Consider the following 22280-nt stretch of genomic DNA (forward strand, 5'->3'; position numbering starts at 1 on the left):
TGTTTTACAAAGAAGCATATGTCAAGCTTTAATGAATTTTACAAAAAAACAAAACTTTCATTAAATTTATGATCTTCATAGCTTTCAGTAGGACATATTAACCTCAAAAGAAACAATCTACAAAACTGGTTTTATTCTCAGAATTGAGCTTGATCATGCCTTTTCTACTAATTGATGAGGCTGTCTTCTTGGTTTTGAGTAATGACAAACTTGAACAATGACCACTGCCACCAGATAAGAGAGCTTCCAATCAGTTGATCTTTGTTGCACCTACCCCCTAATTTTAGATTCAGAATTGATTAAACTCATGAAAAAGCCGGTCGTCTTGCCGATGTGAAGCATGAACTTCCCAGCTAACAGCAGAACATTTCTACTTAGAAGTCAGCGCCACTCAGCCTATTCAAGACAATCCAGATAGTTTTTGGTAAATTTGGTTGTGGGACATCTTTCCACATTTCTGAAGATGGAAAATGGAACCAGCTTTTCCTAGAATAAGGCAATTATTAAAACTTATTCAGATATAAATCCTCTTATTTCCAGAAACGTTTTCCCAGTCCTTGCAAAGTTTGTACAGAATTAAAAAAAAAAAAAAAAAAAAAAGGCAGTGCAGCCCTTGACTCGAATTTAGCAGTGGAGGAGACATTACAGCTAACACTCCAGGCCTCTCATTGCAGCAATGCTGCTGGCCATTCTGCGAGGAACACTTTTTGCAGCTTGCCGGTAGTCCTCTGGTTTTGCCTTCAACAGAGTTACAATATTTTGCAGTGTTCTCGATGGCTGAAGGCCAAGGGCATCCATCACGTTTATTAGATAATCTGTAAGATTAAGGATAAACATGTATTTGAACAGACAACAGACACTGTGCAAGCAGTACCCAAATAAAAGTTGTTCTTCATGACAGCTGGAACTCTGCCACTGCTAGCTCAAACCAAGAAAAACTGCAGTGTATTTGGAAGCTGACTGTACTGACTGACGGGCATTTCTGGCTTCCCGTACACTAGTTTAGACAACTGTTTAGTTCAGAAGACTGAGACACATTCTGCCACATTTCAGTATCTGCACACGACAGATCACAACTGCACTTTCAGACGCGAAGAGCTTGCAGCAAAAATGGGAATTTCTGCACAGGTGAATGGCTGACGAGGCAGGAGGGAATTCCAGCTCACTGACTCCAAGTTGGTTGGGGAAGTTAAGGATGAACTGGGGAGAATGTCAAGCAACCAGCTGCTAATCCAGTGGTTTGTTTTTAAGCAATACCACAAGAGCTAAGATTGAAGGCTGAGTTCACTAGCATTCAAGCATACTTTCATGTCAGCTGAGGAGATGTTGTCTGTAACTTTAAAGCTTGGCCAGAGGGAAATCAGCACCCGTGATTTACAGCAGGGAAAAGGGCTAACTTGCATTAACACTAGTTGTAGCGGTCTTGTGGTGGTGGCACTTTCAGGAGTTTAGGATAAGAAAAAAAAAACATCTCAACATTCTACATACCACCTTTCCCAACACCTTCCATCAGTCCTCCCTCAGTCACTCTGCATGACATGGAATAACGCAGAGGTGAACACGTGCCAACTGTCTTCTACTTTGTTCCTGAAAATTTCTCCATGTTCAAAGTATCTTTAGTCATCTAACACCTGCAGAGCAGCAGGGCGGTAAGTTAACCTTCACAGGGGAGCTGATACGATAGGTTTTGTAATGCAGGATGATGGTCAGGTGATCCACAACGACTTTTTAAAAGCCTTTGGCCCATTTTCCCTACTCCAGCTATTATGTGGATGGAAAAAATCAACCAGGTGCTCCCTTTGTAACCTACTGGAGCACTTCCCAACAGACTCAGAACATGCTGCATACCCCATATATGACATATGCTGGCAGTACACAGCACTGATAAGAAGGAAAAGGGCAGTGCCATACTTAAAAAGATTACGTACAAATGTCTTCCTTGCTAAGACTGGCTTGTAAGGAAATCCTGTCAGTTCAGAATGGCCTTGACTTTCACTGTCAGAAACACAAAGCAGTGAAGAAGCAGGAGTACCTACTAGAAAATCATGCTCAGGACTAAAGGAGAAACCCATGTTGCAGTTTCTTTAAATCTAACACAATGAAAGAGCCCATGTGTTACAGCAACACTTTTCAGGACAACGTATACACTGAGCTTACCAATGTCTGTGGCAAGCTGCTTTGTTGAATGTACTGTGAGCTCTGGTATTTGCAGGATGACGTCACAGTAAGTCTGCATCGTAGCTCTGGCGATGGAGCCCAACCAGTAGTCAGCCATATTGTCCAGCTCAGGTAATTCATCTCCTGAACAAAAAATTCTCATTAGCTGTCAGCAGTCTCGCTCACCTTCATTTGCTGCTTTTGTAACAAGACATAATTTATAAATGGTCAACTGTTTCTTCAAGAAGACGTTAATGTATTCATTAGGATTCATCTTGTCAGCTGTTTTTGTAGTAATCAAAGCAGCTACATATCTTCTGTGATGTAAAATAACATTGAAAGTTAGCTCAAGACCCAGAACACTTCACTTCCCTCTCTGACTTCTCCAGGTTAGTAATTTCTAAAGGGCTGACAGGTGATCAGGCTGGAATCAGAGGCACTGCCTGGCATGTTCTATAGGATCATCTTCAAGGACCAGTTTACAAACTACTGCAATGACATGGATTCACAGGGTTTTTTTCCCCAATGTCTTAGAGTCATTCTGTGTTCATCTTCATTTTGAAAATTAATAAACTATTAAACATGTAAATTCTTTAAGATGACAAAATAATTAATGTTAAAACCTAAACCAAAGAGCATATTCTCAAAAGTCTAGAGAAGATGATAAATACCAACACCTACACTTCCTTGACTGTCAGTGGAAACTAACACTGAAAAGAGATTAACCACAGCAAACGATGGTATGCTGCCAACCTGCTGGGAAGCATTATGTAGCCACTATTAAATGCAAGAGGATTAATGACACAACAGGTAAGAACAGCTATCTGAAGAACGAACATGAGCCAAAACTCAGCTTGTTGCAAGAAATTAACGAAAGACATCCAGAAAGAACTCCTCAGGGCTTCTGAAGTGTGTTCTGAGGAGAAAGTCTTGAATAGGCAACTGCACTGTAACTGTGTCAGCAGCCACCTGCACCACCCACTGCATTTCCCTCAGTACATGGGTTTTAATCATTCTGCCCAGTATCTAATCACTGAAGGCTCAGGTGGCACTGGTAGTAGCAGGGAAGCTCTAGTGATTTTTCAGCTAGAATTAAAACAGTTAAAAAAATTAAATGAAGTGGTCAGCATTTCAGAATTGTGTTCTTATGAGCAAGATCCTGACTATAGAGACAGAACACACAGGTGGACCCTTAAGAAAAGAAATTCCCAAAGATGCAGAACCTGTCCTGAAACAAGACAGGCTGCAGATCAGTTTCTGACCATGGGATCCTAACCTTTGTAACAGATAGGCGCAGATTAACATTTCACAGAGGGTATAACAGTAGTTTTTTCCTGGATTTACAGAGAAAAGAGGCAGAGGAAAAAGTTGTTGACAAGTAAACTGTATTACTACTCTGCTTAAGACCAAATAATTTATTCCTGAGGAAAAGGAGCTCAGCAGCTTCTCTTTTTCTAGCAACAGGAAGAAATGTCTCCCAGTTTCCAACCTGAACCTCCCCTGGCACAACTTGAGGCCATTCCCTCTAGTCCTATCACTGGTTACCTGTGAGAAGAGGCCGACTCCCAACTCCCCACACCTTCCTTTCAGGTAGTTGCAGAGAGCATTAAGGTTTCCCCTGAGCCTCCTCTTCTCCAGACCAAACAGCCCCAGTTCCCTCAGCCGCTCCTCACAGGACTTGTGTTCCAGGCCCTTCACCAGCTTCGTAGCCCTTCTCTGGACATGCTCCAGGGCCTCGATGAGAAGACTGTGGTGACACAGTCACAGATGGTCAGCCAACCTCTCAATTCACTGCTTCTAAACAAAGTCACAAGCTTCCTCTTTGCCTATTCTTTGCTGCTCGCTCCTGCGCAGCTCTGATGCATTGTAGAATTCTTAGGAAGTTGTTTTAAATCTCTTCATTGACATACTGTTGAGAGAAACTAGCCCAATAAATAAATAAAATTAAAAAAGGGAATACTTTTCTGTGGAATAAAAGACTAGAACCGGCCCTGCCACGGAACCAGCACAAACGAGGGGGTAGGAGTGCAAAGCTGGAGCAAGACTCCCCATCCAGCAAGCTGCTAGGCAGTCCAAGCCTCTCCATGAACCGTACTGTATGGCGGTAGACATGACAAGGAGCAGAAGCCATAAAAGCTAAGCTGAGAAGCTGTTCAAACACGATAATCAGTTGACAGGAATTTCCTCCCTGCCACGTCCTAGTAGACAAATACAGCTAAACACAAACCAAGCACATTCTAACACTGTCATCAAATAGAAATCAATACTGATGGACACCAAAAACCCAGGAGATTCTTGCTCTGAAAAGCAGTGACTCTGGGAAGCTTTTGTCACTGGGATTTTCACTTTGACACAGGTTCTTAGCACAGGACTGTAGTAAAAAGACTACAATCTAGTGATGTATAAAAATATGACTAACAGACCACACTAGGCAAGTAATCTCAACCCTCTACACAACAGTGGTAAACCCAAAGTTAGAAAATGGTGTCACATACTGACATCCCTATTTCCTGAAATACATGAAAATACCTGAAACAGAGAACAGGCAACAAAAATAACCAGGCACTAAAAAGCAGGTCTTAATGTGAGGCTCAAAGAGCTCTTTTTTTTTTTTTTTTTTTTTTTTTTTAAAAATCTCCAAGTGGGTTTAAAATGGCTTGTTTTCATATGAGCCTAAACACAGATAACTCCAGAAAATAGCTGGGTCTGCGTGCAGCATGTAAGGACTTGGTACACCTGGGCCTTCTCTACACTTTCAGAGCAAAGGTGGTCCCCTAAGGACTAAATGAAATGCAATAAACTACTCTAAATGCTAGTTTTGAGCTTATTGAGAGATAGTAGAATATCTAGTATTATTATCACAGAACTGTGCTGTGAATGAGCACCCCAAAAATGATGGTAATGGTAGCTCACCATCCTCAAGGAACAGGAGTGAGCATATCAGATACTCATGCTGATTGTGAGAAAGCATCTAGGAAATTAGATACTGCTCCAGCTATAAAACAGTAAAAATTCACACCCTGCATCCAATCCACAGTTCTAATGAACAATGAATTTAAATAGACTGTGCTAAAGCTTCTTGTTTGAACCAAACTAAAAAGAAGCTTTATTGATTATTTAGAGGCTCCTTCTGGGTAATACCAAGAGACTCTTGGAAGAAAGAGCATGAACAGGCAGTAGGAAATGCACCTCAAACAGCTCTGCTACCATAATGCATCGTGCCCTTGTCATGTCAAAATGTGAAAGCTTTCCTCCAGACACATGAGGTCTTTGTTTTCACCCTACCTTGTTCTGGGGGATAAGGCAGTTTTCCAGCATGCAACGCCAGTTCCAAAGAAGAATCCTCTTGAGTGACAAATGGTTCAAGGTGGAGAGGTAGCGACATAATATATTGCCCAATCTAGAATAAAAGCACAAAGAGCTGAGTCACTGAACAAATGTGAAGCAAGTTCTTTGCTAAAGAACTATCAACCGCATCTATCCACACCTGAAAGCAGAAAGCTGAGCTGGACAACAACTCACTAACCTACAGTAGCTCAGAAACAAACTGTCTCCTGCTTATCATTATGCTTTGCACAAGAAATACTTTTTGAGGAAGTCAGAGAGCCAGTCATTAAAACAATCACATTAAGAAAAAACTGTACAGAGAACTGTTGCTCTAAGCAAATTTTTGATAATCTGGAGTGTTCCTGGCCATTTGTTATCTTGATCAGAATCTAAGAGACTGAACCAAACAAAACCACAGAAGAGGAAGCATGGATTCAAGTGACAATGTAACGATGAGTTACAGAAATGTCTCACTCCCAAACAGGCTGCATGCCCACAAACTCGCACACATGAGCTACATAACTTTAGATGTGCAACAAATACTGCACTGTATATAAAGTGATTATCTTGAGCCACACAGCATATTCTTAGATGCAAACACAGTTCAGAGTACTCTGCGCCCCCATTATGGAGCATAGTCATTAACAGATTTTTTCGCAAGTTCACAGCACTTTGTGTCCTCTTCTACACATCATAAATGCCACATCAATTTGTTTCTGAACTGTAATTTTAGCTTTTTAGTTTTCAATTTTACTGCATAATGTCGTAGAGTAATTCCAAGACTAACCAAAACAAAGTCTTGACTCAGTCTTGACCCACCTATCACTCAGCAGTAGGATAAAGGGTAGATCTGAAAAGATATCCGAAAAGATCTGAAAACAAATGCTATCTATCTGAAAATTTCTGAAGTTCCTCTTTGCCTTGGACAGGCAGAAACGTCCTTTGATTCCCCACAGAATCAAGTACCCGCCATGAACACCTCAGTTTTAACTTTCAATTAAAGTGGTGTGAGCATATTCAGCCTCTCACCAATGTGCAGGTCTCTCTTGCTGAGCTGTGTTAATTAGAAAGCTATTTAGAAATTCAGAAGCAACCTTCCCTTGAAATTTTACCTGATACACTACCCATGAACTTTCTAAACCTCATAAAAGACCTCAGATAGCTAAATTCAGAACTACTCATGATTAAATCATCCCACAAGTTGGCTGACTACCCATTTCTATAGGCCATAAACCAGGTGAAAACAAAGTATGAAAAGCTTTCGGTTGCAGCCTGTCCTTGAAAAATCTGTTCCCTGTGTGATGTACAGAATGACAGTAACATAAAAAAAACTTGCTTATTAAATTATACTTTGTATTAAGAAAGCAAGAGCAGCTAATATTAATATCTGAACTGCAAATGTGGCAGTAACTTGAAACACCAACAAGGAGAATGGAAGAGGACTTTAAATGACGTTCAGCAGCACAGAACTGAGGAGTACCTAGTCAGGAGGAATGAACAGCTCACTCTACCCTTCCATTCAGGACACCTCAATATCAGAAAGGTTTCATTGTTATTGCATTAGAAAGAGAAAACAGCAAGTCAAATGGCGATTAGAAGGGTAACAGCTCAAGCTGTTTCCAATACTGAGCTTCTAGTGATTATCTTTGCACGCTCTTACGTTGCTGATATATTCCAGAGGAGTCAGGCTGAAGTTTGGCAAGTCCTCTGTCAGGGTCTCACCAATGCCACCAGAGTTCCAACCCTGTAAGGCAAAAAAAAAAAAAAAAAAAAAAAAGCAAATCATATCTATGACTTTCTGGAGCACGACATCCATCAGTATTCTGAGAAGGGATCACCCAACAACACAAGCTAAGAGTACCCAAGGACTTCTAGAAACCAGAGGGACAGTTGGTGAGAAAACCACTTCCCTTGTCCTCTTTCATCCCCAAAATATACACACCCTTTTTACATAGATCCCTATGGGAAATACTTGCTCTCACAGGTTAGAAAAGCATCATCTCAAACAAACATCACAGCTTCCATACATAGCTGTCTGCTGCTAATGCTGTGGAGGAAGGGAAGTAAACTTTTCCACTGAGCACAGTTTAAGGAAGAAAGGTGATACCATAGGGAAACTTTCCGAAAAGGAGAAAGGTAAGCAATGTTGAGCTGTACTCCACCCTAAGGTATCCCACGGGTAAACCTTACACGTTCAGATCAGATCAATGTACCCATTACTCACCTCCATCTTTGAAACAAGTACGAGTTGTTGTTTGATGCGAAGAAAAACAGAATCAAAAGCCAGGTGGTGTGCCAGCTGGTTGAGGCGGCTTAGGGCAGATCGAGATGAAGACAACAGGTTGTGGTTACTTGTACCTTTTTCCTAACGCACACACAAAGAAAAATGTTTACATGCAGATGACACTAAACTGACCACAGAAAAGCTATGTTAACATTCTTAAAGAGGTCTTTATTAGGCCATCCTAATACAAAATAGCTTTCCTCTGCCATAGCACAGCCTGTTTCCTTTGGGATGCCCTATTCCAGCTAGTTATTTGAGACAGAAACTGAACACTGCTTCCTGAAATGTTTAACAAAGAATCAGCATCATGTTCTGGCCACGGGAGGTGCCAGTAGAGGCCAAACAGTGAGAAACTTGCAGAGAAGATGGCAAAACTGTCATTATAATACGCACCTGATCAGAATGCCTCTGGAACAGGTACAAAGTTTCATGTTGCACTACGTCTGTTCTACACCTTCTCTAGCAGAGATGAAAAAACTGAACTACAATCCAGTTTCCTCAAATTTTCCTACCTTATTTGGGCACAGAAGGGAGGAGAGGGCAAAAACACGTAAAGTGTATTATATTCTGCCAGGTAAACTCTAAAAGAAACTTTAGAAAATATAATTTGTCTGCAATAAAAGAATTACGAATATGACCTTTTACTCAAACGGTGCAAGTGATTCCCTGCATGGAATTGAGTTAAGAGTTTTACATGAAGAGTACATATGAAACCTGACTGTTTAGCAAAGATTTAAAGTCAACATACTTATGGCAGAGCTGCATACGTTGCAGGTAAATCAAGTGCAAAAGAAATCAAAACATTTTGAGGAAATAAGAGACAGAATTCATAACCTCGACTTCACTATTATAAGTGACTGATGACGGCAAACATAACTTAGATCCACAAGAAGATAACTAGAGTCATTCTACCCTGTTCACAGACGCATGCTTGAATGATCTTGCAGAATTACATTTCAGAATGGATATGGCAGTGGAGTATAAGTGGCAAATAAAGTCTTGAGAAGCCAGTATGTGAAGCCCAGAATTTGAGATGGCTTCAGCACTGTCACCCCAATGCTTCCTGTGACAGATTCTCGCCCACGTGAACTTACAGAGGCATGTTCACAAAACAGACATGATCTGGCAAAGAGATGAAATGAGCCCAGGCTTCACATTTGGACATTTTATCTCTCAGCAGACTGGTGTCAGAACATAGCCCCTCAAAAGGGATGAAATGTAATCGCACTGCAGGGGGAATCCAGGCCTCATCTACCAAACATGGGCCTAACAGCAGCCTGATATAAAGGCAAGTTCTCCAAGGCTCCACAGCTACCTTTAGGGTGTAAAGTGTTTCCATAAGGCTGGCATACTCGGATGGATTCTCCTTCAAAAGGTAATTGTACTCCTGCCACGGATTCTTTACAGAGCTCTTCTTTTCTGTAGAACTGGCATCCTGAAAGCCAGAAAAACTACAAGGGCTGTAGGAGTCCGAGAGATACTTCCCAGCAGTTGACAAAATCCTGAAAACAAGCGTAAAAAGTCACCAACAGAATTCTCTGAAATCAGTACTGTTGTCCTCCTGTTGCTCCAAAGACAACCCACGGCAGCACCTCAAGATAAGTGAGAGAAAAAGTAGCACTCAGAGCTACTGGGGCCTCTGACTCCATCACCCTTCTGACACAGCCTGCGATTACTGTTCTACCCTGTGAGGCGATGGGTGTTTCAGTTGCATACCTTCCCTCCCAGAGCTGGAAGGCAGCATCACAGATCGCTCCACAGCTTCCTACTGAGCAACCTGGAACCACAATGCCCAGCAAGCCCTCCACAGAGAGAAAAAAAAATCTTTATGACAAAGCAGTCACATTAAACTCTAAGAACAAACTGGTAGCAAAAACACTGCAAAGAGACCATACGGTTCTAGATACTGGTAGAAATGGTTTGAGATGAGGTTCTCACAGTTTCCAGAAGGGAAGAATATAGCTATAAGAGTGCACTCCCTCCCTTTGTCACAGCAAATGAAGCCACTAAAGATTAGTTACCATTGCCCTTGGGGTCTCAGAAACAGTAAATATGGGGCATAAATCTTTTGTCTGGTCTGATCACTAGGTAGTTTAGGGTATTTGTTTGTGAACAGCTTAAGAGCTTTGAACAAGGTTACTCGTTGGTCATATCACGCAACTGGTCCAGTTCACCTTGTAGGTCAGCTTACTGCACCTGTAAAACTGTACCTGGGGTACTGCCGACTGCTTTGTGGCTTACTTGTGGCAGTTAGGTATGCGTGTATATATTCATACATTCTATTCACACATACATATATATATATATGTATGAGTAGATATTCACACACACATGTAATATATATTTTATATATGTATTTTTCAATACAAGGCTAATTCTTCTGGGACAGGGAAGAGAGAGGAAACTGAGAAACAGATGCAAGTTTTGAACTGTTCAAGAACTTATAATGGCTTCTGAGTGTCAATACTGCCTTCATGTTCCTTCAAGGGAGAGAGTATTCATTGGCAGAAGATGCTAATTACAGCCAGCTCTCACTTCTACTGTGCAAGCAGAAGACTGCATGAATACTGAGCTGACTGGGCTCTCAGGAAGTCTGGAAAATATGGAACAATCCCAGCCTCGTGGGCACTGCAGGCCGCTATATCTTACACCAAATACAGCCACTTGAGTCAGAATAAAGCATTTCAACATACAAGAGGCTGAACACTATACTGCTCACAAGCAACAAAAGATCTACATGCTGCCCATGCTTTAGGCTCCTCAAGTTACGAGAAATTGATCAGTTAAGGCACACCTAAATGCATGTCAGCAAATGATTCATGCCCCATGTCACAAGGGGGGTAAGAATCTTGCCAATTTGATCTGGTGGAAAATTCCTTCCTGACCACAGTGTAGCAGTCCATTTGATGCCCAGCCAGGTGAACAAGACACACCAGCCCGCTGTCCAAGAAAAAAATGATTCTTATGGCTGTCTCAGAGCACAGGACTGAGTGAGACAGTGTGCAATCCATCTCTGATGTTTCAAGAGATGGGATAAAAAATTGCAGTGGCTCTGCTCTTCCATCTGTGGTCTACAAAGTAAAAGCACCTTGGAAATTTTTTTTTGACTTGGTACCTATCTTGACAGCTTATGCATTCAGTCCAGCAATGCTCACCTGTTGGCCAGCTGCTGCTCAAAGTCTCCACACTGACGAAGGAGCTCACCACAAGTAGCAATTATTCTGGGAAAGAACAAGATAAAAACATTTTTGTAAAATTTTAGGCAGATAATGCCAGATCCCCAGACAACCCCTCTCAGGCAGGTGTCAGTAAGTTAAAAAATGCAATAACCAAACCACAGCCCACAGCACATACATCTTTTAATATGGCTATTAACTCTACATCCATTTGTTAACACCATCCTGTCCAACGCCCTCATCAACATGCTATTTGCTGTCATCATGGCTAAGGCCAGTTCATTGTCACTGGGAACAATTCTAAGAGCTGCTGCTATTTCAAGTGATATGACATGTGGTCTTGCTCCAGACAGGGTGGGGGGCCACACTGCACTTATTGTGGCAGCAGCAATCTGAAACCCCGTCACTAATACTAATACTCCCAGCAACACTACAGCAAAGTGGACATAGCCCTGCATTCTGCACTAAGAACTTGTGTAAAATGACCCTAAGTAATTCCCTTCCAACTTTGTTACAAAAATCAGTGCTGGGCCAGGCAAAAAATGCCCTTTACCGAACAGAGTTTTGGAATGCCGTCCAGTCTTCCTGGAAAAGGGAATCTGATGGGATATCATCCAGTTTACATTTCTTTCGTATAGACTGCAACGTATTTGTAAAGTCAGAAGTATACCTGCAATGGCAAATGGAGAAAAGACAAGCACTAGTGTAAGACAACAGACTGGAGAGCAACTTACTGCATGTCCTTTGATCTGCTCATTAAGTCTTCTGCAATGGTCAAATGAGAACTAAAAACATTAGAAGAAGAGTTCAGAAGAGACGCTGTTGTTCCAGCCCAAGTGCACGCATGTGAAGAACTGATCAGGCACTGTCTACTCAAGCCTACACTAGAAGTCAGGGAGAAACTCAGCTCATGTGTTTGCTCCTTCAATTTGCTGCATATGGGTCAGTAGGAACTTTTCACTCTTATGATAAGGTATGAGTAAGATATTTTTGTTAGCACTGCACTAATCATGTCTCCTAGGAGGGACCAGACAAAGTTTATAAAGCTACTGTTACTCCACCATCACTTGGCCCTTATTCCAGGAACACAGTGACAACAATCTCATGAATTTGTTTTCTCAGCTACTCCCCAGACGAGAACGAGTTTAAGAGGAGAACATTTTGTTTTGTCCCCCCACAGTCTTATTTTCTTTACTAAACGGTGCCCATAAGCTGGAGGCACGCACACTGCTATGTAATTGCCCATAAAGAAGATGAGATCAGAGAAGGGTGCTTTTCTCTTCCCTCTTCCCCACAGGACAGCGAGGTAAGAGCTCATGAGCAGTTCTTTCAATATCAGGAAGGAATAAGGAAGTTAACAGTACTGGAATACCATTTAAGTGTCTGTCAATGACATTTTAAAGCAAGAACTTGGAGTGAACCTCACTCATTAGGGTATCTTGCACTTACAGGCAGATTCTGAATATGAGGTTGCTTGTCTCAGTAAGTGTGTATTTCCCCACCTAGTTCTACTTTCATCAGCCTGATCTGCTTTCGTCATATTTTGTTTGTGGAATTATTTCTCCTTCCAAAAGTATTTAATAAAATGAAAATTCAGCCCAACCAGAACGGGAAATGGTTGAGGAAAGTCTTCCCTTTAGTTATAAAATCTTCCATTTTTCCCCTAAGAAACAGTCACTGCCTGAATCATAGAATCACAGAAGTGGTAGAAGGGGATACCAGACGATTCACATTAAGTTTATAGATACTTTCAGCATTCGACCATTTTTCATAAACTACAAAGTCCTTGGCCACAAGCTGAATACTTCCTACTCCCTTAGGTCATACACAGTAGTGCAAATAAAAGCACCTTACTTTGTGAACAGAGCTTTCAGGGCCTTAAGGAGCCCACATACTCCCAGTCCATCGGTGAGCTTAATGCAGTTGTCGATGGCTCCAGAAGCCAGAATGAAGAGTTTGTTGACTGAATGGTTCAGTTCCTGGACACAGTCAATTACTTCCCAATGCTCCTAAATAACAACAAAAAAAAGGTTGAAAGTAACTTTTCTATAAACTCTATGGAACCTGCGGCTGTCTCTTGGCTGACAACAATATTTGGTAAAGTTTTTCTTCACAGATCTACACAGTGCCTGTTACTGGGTGAAAGAGCAGAAGAAAGGAGTTATCTGTGACCTGAGAGGGATGCTGAACTTTATTTCTTAAGCAAAATTTACTTAACCGTATCTAAACATACAGGAAACAGAAAATACTACCAAAAACTTACAGGAGGAAAGAAAGCAGTAACTCTAACAAAGACCCTCGTATTTAGTAGAAGTTTTAAGCCTCTCCCCGCATAGATTAACAAAGGCTGCTGAATTACCAAGGGCACTGCACTGATCTGAATGAGGAGATTCTCTTCTTCCAGGTCTCCATACTTGAGTTGATAGGGTTTGTACGGATCATACACCACTTCTGCTAGTTCCATCACTTTTACCAGGTTCTGCTCCTCTACAAAGAACCAGATGTTTAGTCTACAAGTAAATGCATACGATACTAAAAACTTTATTCCAAGCAACATGCATGAGTTCTTCAATTAGAGCACACTGCCTATGTAGGATTGCGATGTTGCCCAACAGCTTTAAGTCTCAACTACATAGATTTATTTTTTTTTTTTTAAAAAAGTTTATCATCTCTACCTGCTTCTTAAAACCAAGATATTCTACCTCAACGAGTACCTCAAGAAAATAACTAACTGCTCCAAAACAGGCTGTATGACAAAAATCAGTACCAAACCAGAAGTACTATCCTGGTTATAAGCAAAAACTTTAACACCCTACAGACAGGCGATCCATGGAGCAGGTTGTCCGAAGTAGTATCCACGCTCCGCTCTCAGGATCAGTCTGGACAGTAACCAGCGTTACATGGTTTGGGCTGCTAGCGGACCTTGATTTGAGCAGAAGATTGGACTAGATCATCTCCAGAGGTCCCTTCCAACCTGAATTATCCAATGACTCATAACTGAACCCTCCCCTCACATACACATTGAGTAGGAACTGGTTTGACCCTGTTTTGCTGAGTCACCTAGTCTTTCCATTCTTGAGATACTTCTGTCCAAAACACCTCATCCTGCAGCACAAGAGATGGAAATACAGAACACAACCTTTTTTTTTTCTTTTGTAAACACTCAGGTGAAACAGTTCAGCGGCTGTCTCCCCATTCCATCATCTTTTAGACTTTGACATCATTATTTCAGTTTTTTTAATCTTTTCTATTATGACCCACAAATTAAGCCAAGCCAAAGATAGAAAATGACTGACAAGAGTACACAATCATGAAAGCAATAAAAACAGACAGAATGACAGTCATGTCCCCTGAAATTGCCCAGTAATCATAATTTACGTGATCAAGTAAGAATCTGGGTTTAAGTAGCTCAAGACAACGTTACGACGAAGCAAAACAGGAAACACAGTATTAGAAATGCTCCATTAGCTTTAATTTAGGATTTTCCCATACCTAGTCTTTGAAGGGGCCCTACCAGATTAATAGAAGACTATAAAGAGCCTACACTTCAGGTTAGGTATAAACCTATGTAAACACAGCAGCTCACCACTTTGTAGTTCGTGGGAATTATTCACCAAGTCATGACCAAAACGAGATGACAAACATCACAGGATAAGGAAAGCATAGGTCAGATTTTGAATCAAATGCCAAGGTTGCTGCTAAGAAATAAGCTACAAACTGTTCAGAAATAATATTTGGTCCTGCACTATCAATTAATTAAACCATAATCCAGTACCAACATAAAAACTGCAAATAAAATTTAAAAATCCAATGGAAGTAGCTTTCTAACAGGTTCTCTCTTGTTTACTAAGGTGTTACTTAATTCCAGGAAACTCCTCAACTTTTATTCTTTGTGATCTTTCACAATATGTTTCACAGATAGCTTCCCTAGAGACATTTCCTCATCTGTTAGTTAGATGAAATACTGATGCTTGTAATAGGAAAAGCATTAAATTATTTATTCAAGGCAGCAAGCATGCTCAGAATAGGTCTACTACAGTAGACTCATTCAGTATCATGTCAATATGTTCAGTGTCAGATGTGTACACACACACGCAAAGACACAAATGCCATGTAAGGGGTAAATACTGTAGAAGAGGTAATCCCTCCTCCCATGTAAAACTAAACAAAATCTCAGAATGGAAATGTACAGAGGTGTCAACAGGGGTTAACTTTGGTGCAAGAACCTACTCAGGTTGGGCAGCATGGCTACTTCCAGCCCTTTTGCAAAGTGGACGGTGGCATCATAGAGCTCCAGCAGCTTATTTAGCTTGGTTTCTTGGCCTGTTCTTTCCATGGCAGTGCCGAGGCAGACAGGGATGGAAGGCACCAATGCTCCCAGAGTCTGAATCAACAACACAGTCACAATTTCATGGGGTTTCTTGAAAACCTGTGGTAACAGAAAAGCTATTAGCAAAAGCACGTTATCTCACAGGAACACAGCAGGAAGCAGCAGATAGTTTCTAGACAGAGCCCCACGATGTACAAACCACACGTCACTGTCTCAGCAGAGACACCGACAATCTGCGTGGGTTCTGTCGGCCGAGTGGCTGGCACCTTCCCCCCCCCCGAACACGTGCTGCTGCCCTCCCAGCAGAAGCAGCCTTCACGCAAGCAGCACTCTGCTTCCCATGGCAGTCACGGCCAAGGCAGTCTCCCGTATTTATGCCCTTGCCACAAAGACCTGGGCTCCTGAAACAGGGACAGAAGAGGCATAACAGACGGGTTTGCAAATGCTGTCAGCAGAGAGGCAGGCTGCCATAACCAGGGAGCAAAGAGCTGAGAGAGAAACCAGGAGCAGCCCACCCGGACTTCTCTGTGTGCTGCACAGAAAACAGGACTGCCGGCAGTAAGCGGGCAGAGAAGCAGCGAATGCTATGTGGCCTTCACTGATCTCATTACTAGAAACTATCCGAGAACTTGCAAAATAACACAGAAAAGTAAGAAGTGTTAATGTATCCCCAGAACAGGGGTTAAGTGATTATCCTTTGACAGCTCAAGGAAAACTACCAGTTGGCGACAGGTAGTGCCATACAGATTAAGATGATGACATTTTGTGCACCACCAGATCACAGATTCCTAAAATGACACGTAATCCCAACTGAAAGGGAACAAAAACAAATTTGAAAACCTCACCAGGGGTAAAAGCAAAAAAAGGTCTGCTAAGACTACAAGAACCTCACTGATCTAGCACGTAGGTCAGCCCAGTTACCAAAGCCTAGGTCTATAGATACTGCATTGAAACCGCACTTTGAATGCAGAAGCCAAAAAACTAGAAGACAGGTCAAAAACTGAATTCAGCAGAACACAGACACTATAGTCACTGGAATATCCAGCTGGCAGAAAATGGTATTTGAAAACAGTGCACTCAGTTTACGCAGGTGTGTTGGGAAAAAAATACACACATGGGTAAGCTATGAAGCAACAGTACTATATCATGAGCCAAATTAGTGGTCAGATAAGAAGTCAGCACTGGAAAGGCTAGAAAGACTGTAATCAGCTGGGAACTTTATTTATTTTCATCCACCAACCTCAACTCTACAAGTATAACATGCATTACAGCCTTTTATCTTGACTCTCATCAGCTATTCTCTCTCAGTTGCTCTGAAAGCTGGGATCACCACTAGTCTGCTGCAGCAAGGTCGCCATAGATACTGAAAAGTGTGAAAAAGGTCCAACAAGTCTTCAGAAAGCAGAAACAACCACAGAGTAAGAGAGACAAACTTTCTCCCACGTGCCATTTCTCTCTTTCAATCCCTAGTTTAAAAAATATCTGCTAAAAGGCAAGGTGACATCTGACCTGTAATTCCCATCATATCATTAGGCAGAAAAAATACACTTCAAAGTAACACTGAGCTCCTTTGCAGGACAAGGCCTAGCACCTGGACCAGGCTCCATTACATAAAGATAACAATCTCATACCCTTCATGGATGAAGAACTCTTACAGGACCAACAATACCAACTTATTTCTTCATTTCACTACAGAAGGACAATAACTTTTTGGATCCCACATTATTCTTAGCAGGAAAAACAAGCACGCAGGCTTCAAGGGGTGACAGCAGAAAACCCCCAGATATCTCATGCTGAGTGACATGAGTCAGGCCAATATGACCTTGAGGGCCTCCTCCACGCCAAGCGATAAATCAATGCAGGCATTTCAAATGTCTTGCAACAGAACACATTTGCAACACCAACAAATTCAATTTAACTTCAGATATAGATGAAAGTGATAGAACAGCTTTAATGTCAATAACACAGCAACCTTGCTCTCGGTATAACACCAGAAATCAAATCTTGTCTGCAAGCTAGACGAGAAACTGAAAGCTGCAAGCCCTGCCTTGCACTGGCAGGACACAGAGCGTAACTCAGACCGAGCCCCAAGAAACTGCTCTGAGCTTTATGAGAAATGAGAGCGTGCTCATTCCTGTCCTCTCCCGTATGCTGCACCGGTATTAAGCAGTGACTGCACCTGTGTTGCCCACTGAAGTTGCGAGTGCCAGGTCCCAAGGAGCGTGTCATACAATTCAGTCAATTGGCGATTTAAGCTTAAGTCACTTTGGCAAAGATCCTGCCACACGGCCACCAGCTGCACCTGCAGGGGTAATGAGAACCGTTCTGAGAGGAGAACTAACAGCTCACTGATCTCCATTTTGTTACTTTGAACCAAGAACTTCCCATGCAATGCACTTGTACTAAAATACAATGCCCACCCCGACTCTCCTCTCCCGATTTCAACGTAACACTTTACTATAATTCAGCACCACCAAAAGGAAACAACTTTCAGCATGAAGCTAGAGGATTCTTAGTTGATTCAAAGTTTTAATTAACGTTGGTATTTGACTCATAAAATGAGACTGTAACTGATATCCCCACATAATAGTTGAAATACTTGGCAAGCCCTAGCCTTGAACTTAATCCTCAAAAGTCACAGTCATGAGAGAACTTCTGAGGATCAGGTTATGGTTACAGAACTGTCTGGAATTCCAACTTTTAATCTTACCTGAAAAGAGTTTACAGAAGTCAGCAGCTGGCAAACTGCAGCAATAAAGTTATTGCTGACATAGCCACATCCAAGAAAAGCAAAACAAGAACAACTACAAGGCACAGAGATAACTCAAGCAGAACACACATATCCTATGTCTATTTTGAAAAGGAACACAAAGCCCTCAATGGAGAATTACTCTCAAAACATGAGGAGTAACCAAAGCTGTTAGGAGCCAGGAAGAAAAGTCAGAGAGCAGGAAAAGAACAGGTTCCATTCTTCTTGGAACAGAAGTACATCTGCGGTGTAGTAGCGCCACCTACGGCCTAAACCAAGCAAGAATGCAAATTTTCATTCCCCCACATTAAAATATTATCAAAACACTTACTTTGTGACACTTATAATAATAAGCAAGAAGCTGAGGCATCCGATCAATTTCAGTGAAGACTTTCACAAACATTTTTGCCTGATCTAATTGAAAAAAAAATAATAGTCCGTTAACAGTCAGTCTCAAAGCAGAGGGAGGGACGTTACACTAAAGAATATATCCCCAACTGAGCAAGAGAATTCTTAAGTGAAGATGCACAATGGCTGAAAGACACGCTCTCATCTTTCATTTGCTCATCTTCTCAAATAGAAACAGAATTGCCTAAAACCCATACTCAGACAAGAACACACAGCAGACATGATGAATGGATTTAACTTCTGAATCAGCAAACACTTCTAGGATAAGACAGGTAAAACCAGAACACGTTCTAGAAGGAAAACATTATTTTCCAGAAATAAGCTGCTATCTACAAAACTAGAAGAAAGTCCTCAGTTTTGCTTTCACCACTCCACAAACTGATACCTAAATTAGCTGCCTCAAGACCAACTAATGACGCGGTGAGCTCTTACACGCAGCCTCTCAATTCAAGTTCCTCAGAAGTCTGCTTTGTACCATAAGGGTAATGACTTCAGTTCTGTCCACAAAATACATCTGGGCTTAGAGAAATTAGTAATGAGACAGGACCCAGAGGGCAGACAAACTAGAACGCTGTTACTTAAGGGCTCTACAGCTATGGAAGTCACAGATTACAAACTCTCTGGGGCTATGTCTGTGGACTTGTTATTATTTTCATAGGAGCAGGACTCCAGGAAGAAACATGACTTTACAAAAAAAAAAAAAAAAAAAAAAAAAAAGAGAAATTCTCTTCAATGTGAAAAAAATCACGTCCCCAAATGTCCCGAAGAGACTTTAAAAAGACAATACAAACAGCACTGAAACTGAGTTGTTCTGAATAGCATGCCCAAGCAAAGGACCTCGTACCAGTACACCTGCTGCCAGCCACTTTCTTGCACCAATGCTTTCTTTGGTGGAGAACTCACAGGGCACATTTAATTTACTTTCACCCTAAGCAAAGAAAATATTCCAAAACATCATCCTTCATCTTGAATCTGTTTGCAAAGGGAAATGCACTGCAACAGCAGGAAAAAAACAGGCATGGGACCTACTGTGAAAGCTGATGAGCACATTCCAAGAAAAAGGAGGCTGAGCAAAGAAAAGCCAGAAGCAGCACAGGAGAGAGGAGATCTATGCAAAGGATTAGGTCTGATTCATTAGAAGCGTGGCACATGGAGCTATGAACACTAACTGCTTCTTCCCTCCTCCTCTTCCTCTGGCTGTCTGCAGTCACACACTGCTGTGCCCTGCCTTTACTCAGGTGAGAACTCCACGCAGTGCTGCGCAGCGGAAACACCACAGCCCCAGACCCTCAGCAGCACCTCCATGTGGACATAGAGGAGAGGTAGCAACGAGAACAAGTATTTTTCGGAAGTGCTGTGACAGTAGGAGAGGAAAAGAGAACAAAGAACAGTCCAAAAATATAACATGATTCTCTACATAAAGGAGAAAGTTTATAAAACAACTTTTAAAAGGCAGTGAGGAGTCAGAACGTTTCCAAACAAGTTTCCATCTTGGTTACAACACCCAATTCTCCCAAATAAGCCCAGTAGCACTGTGATAACACAAAACCAGAGGCCTTCTGCCGATTTGAGCAGCATTTCCCATTTAGAGGGCATCCACAGCATAACTAAATTATGCCAGCAGGGTAGCCCTGCCTCAGCACCTCCATTTCACACATCTGCACGACCTTTATAAGCAGATAAACTAATCCAGACTGCAAAGATGCACTGGACCACAGGCAAGTGCAGAGCACCTAACATTTCATTGCACCCGGCTCCACCAGAAAAAGCACAGAAACACAGAGACAGAAGCCTTCAGGACACAAACTGCACACCCAAATAACATTGTACTTTTTGAAAACAGATAAACTCTGCACCGACAGTAAATGACACCAAGCCTTACTGACCTACAGACTGAGAGTTAAAAGCAGCAACAATCTGAGGGCTGGCCATGGCCTCTAGTCGGTTCTTCAGAGCCTCAAGATGCACACACTTCTCAGAGTAATCCGGTGTATCCACAAGCATAGCCAGGCTGCTCTGCATACTTGTTAGCTTGGCCGAAATTGCAGACACATCCTGCCACCAGGAAAAGATAATGAGCTTACTTAACGTGACATTAGAAAGCATTAATACCTGTTTCAAAATGACATTTTAAAGGCACTTCAAGAACCTGCTTTTAAATGCAGTTTGCCTGGGAAGTTGAAGGCCCAAAGACCAAAAAGAACAATGTGGTACCTACCTGTGTTTTAAGAGTCTCTTCAATGTCTGCACTTAACGTGCTCCATTTGTCTGCTTCCTGAAGTGACTCGGCAGCCAATTGCATTCTAGATTTCACTCGGTCAATCTCTACCAGGACCTGAAGGAAAACAAACAAACAAAACAAAAAACATTACCCATCGAACGAGGGACTGCAATAGTTACTTACGTTATGGGCGTTATTTTTAGTTTAGATTTTAAAAATTAGGTAAAAAGATCATGCCTGTTACAAAGAGAAAGGAGTTGGCTGAAAGAGCTAGAGATGTTAAAACAGCTTTGAAAATCAAACACCACAAGGTTAGTTTGAATTGTTGTACTAGTGGATACTAAAAGTACAACATTTGCCTGAATAATACTACGCAGCCCAGTTCACAACAACAGGCAGAAACCTTGACAATCGGCGTTACCAGCCAGGTAACAGCTGCTCTGACTGCAGAGCTTGCTTCCTTAGCTAACGGCTACTTAAACGCGACCAGCTTTTGTGCAGAAGTGCCGACTGCACCAGTCCAGTCCTGGCCCCTTTTCTGCCGTAACGCTAATGGAAGTGTCGCTGTGCACCTTTTCTTGACCGGATCGTTTAACGTGACCAAGCCTACCGACATTAGCATTTCGTGTTACAGATGGATGCTACGGAAGGCAAGAACCTGCCTGCATCGACTGAGCCGTGTCTTCTTCGAATTTCTTGATATCTTCTTTAACGAGGACCATTTGCTCCTTCAGGAAGGTTGCCTCCTGTTTCAGGACCTCCAGCTCCCGGAGGACTCGAGGCATGTTCTGGAGGGCCTGGTGACTCGTTTCTGCAGGGGCACAGAGCAGGACAGTGAGGCGGGTCTGACAACCCTCGCGTGAAAGAAGGAGCTTTTCAGCAGCCACGGCGCTTAAAAAGCAGGTAGCAACGTTCAGTACGTCTAAAACTTAAACGCGAACTTTAGGGTGCTCGTTTAGCAGCGCAAGGGCTGCTCTGCCGCAGGACTCGAGCCGCGACGGGCGGGTAGCGCCGCGCACGGCCATCGCCACGGCGGCAGCCGGTAACCGCGGCGCCGGGCGGGCAGGCCGGGGGCGGGCAGGCCGGGGGCGGGCAGGCCGGGGGCGGGCAGGCCGGGGGCGGGCAGGCCGGGGGCGGGCAGGCCGCGGGGCTCGGCGGGGCTCGCGGCGCACCTTGCAGGACGTTGTTCACCTCCTGGATCAGGACCTGCAGCTTCATCACCAGCGTGGCCGCGTGCGCGTCCGCCTGCGCGGGGCCGTCCTGCTGCCCGGCGCGGAAGGCGGCGTTCACCCAGCTCTTCACCTCGAAGTCGGCGGCCGCGAACCGCGAGATGTCCATGGCGCCGCCACCCGGCCGCACGGCCCCGGCCCCGGCCCCGGCGCACCCGGAACCGCCGCCGGGCCCCTCCCGGCCGCCGTACGGCACCGGGCGGGCACCGCCCGCCCCGCTCCGCACCGCCCCCGCCGGGCGGGGCCTGCCCGGGCCCAGCCGGGGCCGGGAGACGGGGAGGGCTCTCCCGGTGCCCCCCCCAGCTGCCCGCCCCGCGCGGCACCGGCAGCGCGCGGAGGGGAGCGGGGCCCGCGGCCGCCCGGGCTCTGCGCGGCACGCGGCGCGATCGGGTCCCGCCC

The 22280-nt window shown here is 43.2% G+C and overlaps 1 protein-coding gene across 1 annotated transcript; it reads right to left on the minus strand.

The window, feature by feature from the left end:
* COG7 (component of oligomeric golgi complex 7) lies at positions 1-22055 on the minus strand. Its single transcript, XM_035563270.1, has 17 exons — positions 21825-22055; positions 21315-21463; positions 20650-20766; positions 20318-20486; positions 18355-18437; positions 17454-17576; positions 15175-15373; positions 13304-13431; positions 12799-12953; positions 11498-11614; positions 10924-10989; positions 9084-9270; positions 7709-7849; positions 7145-7228; positions 5443-5557; positions 2158-2301; positions 1-815 (listed from the first exon to the last, which is right to left on the minus strand). The coding sequence occupies exons 1-17, from the start codon at positions 21988-21990 to the stop codon at positions 649-651; spliced, it is 2310 nt and encodes a 769-aa protein (XP_035419163.1). The 5' UTR covers positions 21991-22055; the 3' UTR covers positions 1-648.
* Between the last annotated feature and the right edge of the window lie 225 nt (positions 22056-22280).

The sequence above is a fragment of the Cygnus atratus genome, chromosome 15 (assembly GCF_013377495.2).
Source record: "Cygnus atratus isolate AKBS03 ecotype Queensland, Australia chromosome 15, CAtr_DNAZoo_HiC_assembly, whole genome shotgun sequence".
Lineage (NCBI taxonomy): Eukaryota > Metazoa > Chordata > Aves > Anseriformes > Anatidae > Cygnus > Cygnus atratus.